Source organism: Terrapene carolina, unplaced genomic scaffold, assembly GCF_002925995.2.
Source record: "Terrapene carolina triunguis isolate 2854851 unplaced genomic scaffold, T_m_triunguis-2.0 Scaffold20493, whole genome shotgun sequence".
Classification (NCBI taxonomy): Eukaryota; Metazoa; Chordata; order Testudines; family Emydidae; genus Terrapene; species Terrapene triunguis.
Genome location: NW_020684844.1, coordinates 2004 through 11730, shown reverse-complemented (window position 1 = coordinate 11730; position 9727 = coordinate 2004). Strand labels below are relative to the sequence as shown.

General features: G+C 40.7%; 1 protein-coding gene across 1 annotated transcript; it reads right to left on the bottom strand.

Annotated features, from left to right (window-relative positions):
• Positions 1-3934: 3934 nt before the first annotated feature.
• On the bottom strand, positions 3935-4669 carry LOC113408623 (olfactory receptor 6F1-like). Its single transcript, XM_026661966.1, has one exon. The coding sequence runs from the start codon at positions 4667-4669 to the stop codon at positions 3935-3937; it is 735 nt and encodes a 244-aa protein (XP_026517751.1).
• Between the last annotated feature and the right edge of the window lie 5058 nt (positions 4670-9727).

Sequence of the window (9727 nt, the reverse complement as noted above, 5' to 3'; positions counted from 1 at the left end):
GCCAAATCTGGGGACGCTGCAGAAAAACAAACCGTCCCGGCCCACCAGCGGATTTCACTGACGGGCCGCGTGCCAAAGGTTGCCAACCCCTGTACTATGGTAATGGTGGTGACGTAAATACCTTAAATATGAAATATGTAGCCCTTAGTCCAAACTCAGCTAATTAACAATTTAGACTGGGGGGTTTAGAATGGAAATAGGTGCTTGAATCCTGTTGAAATTAATTAAGGACTGGATGCCTAGCAACTCTTTGTCTCCTTTGATAATCCCCATCTACTCTTAACATGAACCTCTGAAACCCAACACTCAATTTGAAACCGAACCCTGAAACATCACTCTAAAGTTAACCCTAATTCTAAATCTTATCCTACGCGTACCCTTGATCTTAGCTCTAAGGGCTGTGTTGTTGTTCTTATTAAGACACAGAGAGCTTGTATCTAACAATTAAACTCTGATATTCAAACACAGTAGAACACAATACCAGAGTTTGCTGTTTGTAGCAATTTACATTCCCTGGTCTACCTGCATCACTGACCTCCATCTTGCAAGAGGAAGGTTGATCTTTGGTCTCTGTTACCACAACCCACTTTCTTACACAACTACAGAGGGACTTAGATGTTGCAGTACTCAGTGTCACAACACCTCACGTTCAGGCACCTAGAATATCATTGGGATTCACACAACCTGAGTCAGGCACCCAGGCTCCCTATACAATGGAAGGGGAGAGGGAGACATCTAAGAATGGGATCCACAAAAGCCAGAACACTAGACTAAACTAGCCAATAGGAGGTGCTCTGACCCAGGGACCCATTGGTGCCAACTGGCAGAGGGCAAAAGGTGTTTACAGGGATCCTCTGGGTCAGGTTTCTATGTAACAGTTCACCAAAGGGTGGCATGTAAGGTCTCTACCAAGAGCTAGTAGCTTACTGGTCATCATCATTGCAAAATGTATGCACAGATGATATTTAAGGAGTTGTGTATCTATACTGAAAACTATGTTCTTAAGGTATGTACATTAAGACAGGTCAACAGAAGGTGATAAACAGGTTCTGTTCTGGTGGGGGTAGTAAACGCTTCTCTCTCTGGCTGGTCATTGTGTATTGTGTGTCTCATAATGTAAGTCCATTTGCTTTACTGAGCCTAATGCTAATGCAGAAGTTGTGAATTCACATAAGAGAAGAGCTGCAGGGAAAAAACAAAACCAGCAAAGGGGGTGTCCTGCTTACAAGTAAAGACAATGGATTTGGGAGGTGTAACTGGGGGTACTGAGGTAAACCCAGGATCCTGCACTGAGGAGACAAGCAGAGAGCATGGCTTGTTTAATGAAAAAGGGATTGCAGCCTACCTGGTTGAGAAACGCAGGTGAGCAATACTATAAGATATGACAGTAGCTAATTAAGTAAGTCTAGGTTCTAGAATGTTTACTATAAGTTTATTTTACATGTAACCATTTGTTTTCAATATATCCATTTACTAGCACTTGAATCTCTCCTCTGTGTTAAATGAACTTGTGCTTGTTTTCATTATAAACATCGCTAAGGGCTGTGTCTTGAGCAGAGCGGTGATCCGAGGGGAAACTGGTAAGCTGGGGTGTCCTGCTTCTTTGGGAGCAGTGGAGCTGTGAATTCGCTGAGTGTCCAGTGGACCAGGGGCTGGACACTCCAAGGAGATACTCCGAGGGCTCAGGTGTTGGATAGTGCCAATTGCTAACCTGCAGAGGGACAGCGGAGCCTGCATAGGCTGAGAGGGGAGTGCTTGTGTTGCCCACGGCTGGTGGGACTGGGGAGCTGACCCCCGACAGACACAGACAAGGCTTCTTCATTCTAAGGGCAAGTGGTAGAGAGGTGCCTCACAACCCTGGGAAGCATAACAGATACCAAAGACGGAGGTGTGTCTTAAGCCCCCTCCCTTAGCCCAGTGGTTAAGGTATTCATCTGTGATGTAGAAAACTACTAGGTCATATCCCTCCTCTACTTGAGGGGGAGAAGGGATTTAAAGAGGGGTCTCCAAACACTCAGGAGAGTGCGCTAAACACTGGTTGATGGGGTAATTGGATGTAGCTCTCCCGTATTCTATCCTGGTGAAGCTGTTCCACTTCGGATAAATAATTAAGGTGTCATTAGAGTGGGGGACTGGCTCCTGGATCTCCCACATACTGGGAGAGTCTACCAACCACCAGCCTATAGTCATTCTCATGTGTGCATATGCCCTCTGGCCCAATGACTCTTTATTCATCCAAAGTGAAACAACTGCACCAGGAGAGACTAAGGGACTCCCACGTCAGAATATCCCTTAGCCCAGTGGTTAAAGCTCTCACCGGAGAGGTAGGAGACTTCTGTTCAAATCCCTGCTCTGAGCACACCTACCAAATCAGACTCTGCAAGCAAGTTAGGTGGAGGAACGCCGATCTTCTCCCGATTTACGTGTTGCTTTGGGGCTGAGGCATCCGGGCGCAGAGAATGAGACAACAGGACATGTCCTCAGTGGCAAAAACATAGGTGCCTAGGGAACTTCTACTGCACAAACTTAAGTTCTGAGTGAGTGTAAGCACCTACAAGGGTTTGGCAGCAGCTGAGTGCAGGTTTTGTGAATCCCAGTGGGGTCTGATTCTGGGACTTGGGTGCCTAAAGTGACAGTCTGATACCTAACGCTCTTTGTGAATCTAGCCCTTGGTTCTTATCTATATCTTTAGCTGCATAAATACTTTTAAAAATTGGCTGTAAATGGAGTTCATACACAGGAACTTGGAAACTTTAGTAATAAAAATACAGGAGTTTTCCACCTAAGCTCTGTTCTGTGTAAGTAGCCAGCCACTGGAGTAAATAATACAGCTACTGGTTGGATTTTTTTCCATTTGATAACGCTGATTCAATGAAATTGCAACATTTTGCAGAACTGTATTGATTTCATCAAAAATTTATATAGGAAATTATCTAAATGTTTTGTGTCAATAATATAACATAATATAATATAATAATTAATATATTATAGACATGTTTTAATATTACATTAGATTATATTATAAAAGTTGAAGTGATAAAGTCAAAATAAAACATTTCAATAAGATCAAAATTAAGTATTTCAGAAGATTTAATCTCACAAAAACAAAATCAAATTTCGAAATATTGGAATTTCCCGTTGGATGGGAATTCTGTTTTTAGATCAGCTCTTGGAGATGAGACTATGTTTAGCTGGAGACATATTCAAAAGCCCTAAGACATATTACATTTTACCTTTTTGCTTAGAATTTGTTGAAAAAAATGGGGGGGGGAACCCCACATTTGTGAAACAATTCAAAATATCAACGTATTTTTCATTCCAAAAATAAATTATTTTTATTTAGTTTTTGTTTTGTTTTCTTTGCTTTGTATTTTTTTCTGCAAAACATTTTTAAACAAATATGAAAAATCCAAATATTGATATTTTGCAATTTCCCCCCTTTTCCCTTCTTTTTTCTTTATCCTTTTCCCCCAGCCCCATTTTCACTTCTAAATGCAATACAGTGAATGGTATACAGGGATTTGCTTTTTTGTTTTGTTTTTTTTTAATTTTCATTTCTCATTATTTTTTTCCTTGTGCCACTATGTATTTTTTCAAAAGCTGAGGAGTCACAGAGTGAAGAAAGAAAGAAAGAAAGAAAGAAAGAATAAAGCTGAACACAAAAATTCAAAATGCCAGAATTTCAAAATATTCAGTTTCAACAAAAAGGAAAAAAAAAGAAAAAGGTTTCTGGTTTTGAGAAAAGATTTTTTTTTTCTTAAAAAACAATGCAAATGAAATAATTTTAACAGCTCTAATGATATCTTATTTTATACCAAATCAAAGACATCTACACACTTTACATACCAGCGAGTGCCTTTTCCAAGGCTTTCTTCACCTCTTCGTTTCTTAGAGTGTAAATGAAAGGGTTTAACAGTGGTGTTACAATTGTGTTTTAGTTGTTGACTATTTTGTTTAGATCCAGGGTGTTCTGTACAGAAGGCTTGACATGCAGGAAAATGGTGGAGCCATACCAGATAATCACAACAGCCAGATGAGCAGAGCAAGTGGAAAAGGCCTTTTGCCGTCCTTGTGCTGATGGAATTCTCAGTATTGTGGAAATGATATAAATGTAGGAGATCAGAGTTACTATACAGGTGCCCAGGAGGACAATGAAGGAGGTGAGGAAAGCCACCAGCTGAAGGAGATGTGTGTCTGTGCAGGAGAGAACTATCCGAGAATCTAGGTCACAATAGAAATGATTGATGACATTAGGGCCACAAAAGGACAACCTGGTTATGAGATACGATGGCACACAAATAGCTAGGAAACCACATACCCAACAGCAGAGGGCCAGCCAAGCGGACAAGATGCTGTTCATGATGGAACTATAACGCAACGGGTAGCAAATGGCCAGATAGCGGTCATAGGCCATGATGGATAAGAGGAAACATTCCGTGCAGCCAAAGGATAGAATGAAGTACATCTGTGTGATGCAGCCAGTAAAGGAAATGGTTCTGCTTGTCCCCAGGAAGACTGCAAGTGTCTTGGGAATGTAGGCTGTGGTGTACCATATCTCCAGGAAAGAGAGGTTGCAGAGGAAGAAATACATGGGAGTTTGCAGTTGGCAGCATGTTCTCACTAGGATTATGATGGCCATGTTTCCCATGACTGTCAGGATGTACATCATGGAAAACAGCACGAAGAGGAAGGTCTGCAAATACTGACTACTGCGGAAGCCCAAGAGGATGAACTCGTGCACTCTGGTTTGGTTTGCCATCTGTGTTCAAGGCACATGTTCCATCTGTTACAAAGCAAGAGATTGTTATACAGGCAGTGAAATATATTAGATATTGCTGACCCTTGAAGGTATGAGTTCACCATCGCAGTCTGTCAGGATACCTAATACCAATCACCGCCTCTTTGTGTGGTGACCAGACTAGGCTATGCTAACTGTTAGGAGAGGCAGGTTTCTTCACCTAATGGGCCCACACTTGTCCCTTAGGCATCTTTGAACTGTATTCTGTCAATAGATGTTCAAACAGTCATTCTCTGTATTCGTATGCCTTAGGTCCTTTGTGGGTGAGCTTCTCATTTACTGTTTTCAGGATCGGTTTTCATCTAACACAACTTTTTGATCAATTCCCCTTTTACACCAATTATATCTCCTTTCAGTTTTTGTCCCTTGATACTCTCTTTCTGGTGCACCTGTAGATTTTATTTCCCTCTACTTCCCTTCTCTAATAGTGTCAGCTCACATACCCAGGTTTACTTTTTTCGGCTTCTCCTGACCTGAAACCTTTCCTACTTTCCTTCTTTCCTCCTTCCCACTTCCCAGTCTCCGACTTTTATTCTCCTGTTAATTTTATTTTATCAACTCACCTCCTACCCCAAATTCCACTTCATCCGCTAACTCAGAATCTAGATTCTTCTCCTCTCACAGCTTGTTTCAATCTGCCCCTTCGGGCGGATTCTGAGCCCCTTCCCAGCTCGAGCTGCCCTCTCACTGGCCATCTCTCTCCCCAGGACAGCATTTTCTGCAGCTGCTTGTGTCAGGGTGAGGGTTACTACACTTACCTAAGATAAATCTGTGTGACCTTATCTACTTGCCTCAATGAATTACTACTGCAGTGAATTTCATGTGCTAAAGGTACAATTTAGTCCCTTCTCACTCACCTTGGTGTAAATCAAGAGTAATTCTACTAAAGTAAATGGGGCTCATTCTCCACTCACTCACACCAGTGCAAATTAGGAGTACGTCTGCTGAAGAAAAGGGAGAAGATTCTCCACTTACACACCACAGTATAAAGCAAGAGTAACTCCATAGGCATCAATGGGGCAATTTCTCCTGTCACGTAGCCTGATGTAAATCAGAAGTTACTTCACTTAAGTGAGTGGATTTGCACCAGTGTCAGACTGGTATGGAAGGAGCATCAGGCCCAATATGTCCTTATATTTATGCCAGGGTTTACAGCATAAGTACAAAACAAAACCAAACCAAAAACAGCACGGTGAGATATACTTACTTTGTGTATATCAGTTTAATGATTCCTCACTCTTGGAGGATAGGATTATAATTCAAAATGATCTGGACAAACTGGAAAAATGGTCTGAAGTAAATAGGATGAAATTCAATAAAGACAAATGCAACATACTCCACTTAGGAAGGAACAATCAGTTGCACACATACAAAATGTCTTATACATTGAATATTTGAACATTTCATAACCAAAAGATTCTGGAAAACTCTGTCAATTTCTATATTGGTTAGACCTTCATCCCCTTCAGAAGCTCAGCGTCTGCCAGCAGGGATTGCCTTTGGCTGACAAATTTATGGCAAGTGAAAAGGTTTGAGGAGGAAGCTCATTTTATATTCCTCCCCAGCCCCTATGGATTTGATCTCAGCAAAATTTTACAGACTTCCTGATAATGTGCTAAGCCACAGGCTGTATTGTGCCTAGGGACCAAGCTTCTGGATTCATGTTATTACATCAAAATCTCACCTTTCACTGGGGGATGGGAGATGGTTGTAGCTCTCGTGGTTGTAACAGAAAGCTGGAAAATGTGACCTGAGCATAAGCAATGCAGGGCTAGATCCACAAAGGGAGCTTAAGCTCCGCATTGCAGCACCTAACTTTAGGTGCCCTGCTACACTTTGGAATTAGGCACCCAGGGTAACCATATATAATGCATGCGGAGAGTTAGGCACCTAAGAATGGGATTCATAGAAGCTAGAATGTGGCATGAAGAGCTGCCTCAGCTAACCAAAAGACAATGACAAGGAAAGGAGTGCAGCCTAGATTCTGCCCTTCAAAGGGGATTAGGTGCCTAAATCCAGGTCAGAGGGAGGCACCTATCTCTGCTTGATATTATCAGCTGGAAAGCCTCTAGTGGAGACAGGTGCTTACACCAGGTAGGAGGAGGTAGCACGCTGCCCTCCAATATTTAATAGCTCAGTGGTTACAGCACTCGTATGCATATGGAAGACCCTAGTTTAAATCCCTACTCCACCTGTCCAGAGCAAGGACCTGAACCCCACTCTCATGTGAGTGCCCTAACCACTGGGATTTAGGGCCCCTCTCCTGTTGCAGCTGTTCTACTTTTTATAAAATATTTAAATTTCAGTGGGCCAGAGAGAGAGAGAGAGAGAAAGTAAGAATGACTCTATAGCTTAGTGATTTGCATATTCACCTGGGACCTCCAGGTTCAGTCCCTGCTCCAATGAACCTCATCCTTGCAGATAATCTTGGTCAGACCAGTTTCTCTGCGTTTCATTTTCCTGAGATGCTTCCACTTCAATGGGCGTTATTAAGGTTAATGACCCTCCATTTTCCCTGTTCTGGTAAATATGTGACACAACCCTGACAGTAGATTGCTAACTCCACATACACTGATGCATTCAATGATACAGCAATTTCACAGGATCAACAAGAATTCATAAATTGTACATAGACAGATTCCCCAGTTGTCATCCCCAAAGAGTTATTTCCCTGGGTCTCACTGATAACATAGAGAACATGTTATAAAGGTTGATCCCTTAGGCTTTATTCCATCATTTTGTGCAGTGTGTTACTAGCGTACTTTTAAATAATGCACTCTCCACAACACAAGGGAAAAACAAACAAAAATATAAACTTTATTTAACCATTTAAGAGTAAGGATGGGCCATATACAAATATACAGAAGTACAAAAGGAGAATCAAAATAGACTTGGAAGAATAACAAGGGAAATTAAGAAACAATGTGCCAAGAAGTACAAATATGAGATATTTAAAGCTACCTAAGAGACTTTGGGCCAGATTTTTAAAAGGTATTTAGGTTCCTAGAGGGATTTTCAAAACCATCTAGTCACCTAACACTCATGGGTGTAGGCAACCAGATACTTTTGAAAATCCCACTAGGCACCCAAATGACTTTAAAAATCTGGTCTTTTGGGTTCCAAAACTTCTAGGTGGCTTTTATAAGATCAGCCAAAGTGTCAAATGAAAAAAAAATGTGTTCAGCAGTAAATAATGTTCATGTCCAGTCATGCTTTATAATAAGGGTACTGTAATAACAGTTTAGTTACATTGTAATTACCACATGCTTATGTTTTCAATATGTATTTTCCAGAAAATCATATACACTGAAGGACAACTACATAACAGATTTAATTATGAATGCACTTGGCTGTTCTTCATGATATTTTCAAGGGCATATCTTCAGCTGGTGTGAGCTAGCATAGTTCCATTGGATTTACACCAGCTGAGGATCCAGCTCAAGTGTCCTAACCAAATTGATGCTGGCTAAAATTGTTAATGGAATCTGGGTGCCAAAATCCTGCAGGCTGCCCTGAAAATCCCAGCCTCTGCGATTGCTCTCAGTTATGCAGCAAACTTCCTGATTATATGGTTCAGTGAGTACTCACAGATATTGAAAAAAACATAAGCACACTGTAATTACAGGACCATTGCACTGTAACTACACTGTAACTGCAGTACTCTTACTTTAAAGTGTAATGTATATCCCTGTTTTGTATTTATATAGGGCTCATGTTGAAGTAGATTTTTGTACACCCGCTCTGTTCCTGCGAGACACTAGGGCAAATTCTCCGAAGTCAAGGGAGTTACGCCAGATGTGAATTTGGTCCAATGTTCCTATGTAACATCAGTACGCAAGCTTGTATCCCAACTTGATAATCACTCCATAGGAAGGACAAATAAGTCTTTAATTTAAACAATCAGATCCTCAAACCAAGAACATGGGATTTATACTGCACATGAGACAAAAAGCCACAAAATTAGACAAAAATCATATCCTATGAGGAGATCAGGTCCCTCATCCACATTCATTGTTGTGTTTCTATGTCTTGCTATCACTGTACATTGAGTGTAGTACCTTGTGAAATCAGTAACTTGAATCATTCTTTTATCCTTGTGAACTATCAAATGATATATCCTGAATTGTTTCAGGTACTCTAATGGTCCAGTGAAGCACAATCTAGAAATTCCATTTAAAACATCCATATTTGCCAAGAGAAACCAAAGTTACCAGTAAAATTTTATTCCAGTATCAGGGAAAATGAAGGTGTATCAACTGTATGGAGATCACAGTTAACAAAAATTATCTCTTTCTGTGTCCCCATACATATCTATCTATCTAATCTAATTTATTGTGCTATCTAGGTATTCCAACAATAAATAAATCCAGACGGATAAAGTGCATAGTGTCTCATAGAAGTAGAATTCACAGAATAAACTAAATTGGTTGAGAACGATTTGTGGACATAATCTTCCTTGTACGTATCACGTTCACAACCTTTAACATTTTGAAAACAGCCTGCACCAGGCCCAGACAAAGTGATAGATATCCACAAAAGCAGCACATTTTGGAGTCACTTCACTATTCTAACACCTGTGAGTGCATGGAAATGTTAGAATTTACACTCACAAAACCCAATGGGCTCAAGATTCAATGGAAACATGGACACTGATTACGTGAATCAGTGAGTGACCACTTACAATGATCTTTATGTGAATATTAGGTAAATCAGATTGCACAAAATCTTAACCGGTTCCATGTTATTTTGTGAAGTGATATTAATTGTACATAGCACATCCATATATTTTAAGTACATCTTGTAGCCCGAATGCTAATCTACTGTAAATTGGCAGTTGAAGGTCTGCCCTATACATCAGACAAGCCTCAAAGGGTTTGAATGTTGGGTTAAGATAAAATTCTGGACAATGTGGGGTGAAATCCTGGCCCC

Excerpts from the sequence above, each read along its gene's own strand:
- LOC113408623 (XM_026661966.1), bottom strand. The coding sequence starts at position 4,669 with ATGATGTACATCCTGACAGTCATGGGAAACATGGCCATCATAATCCTA.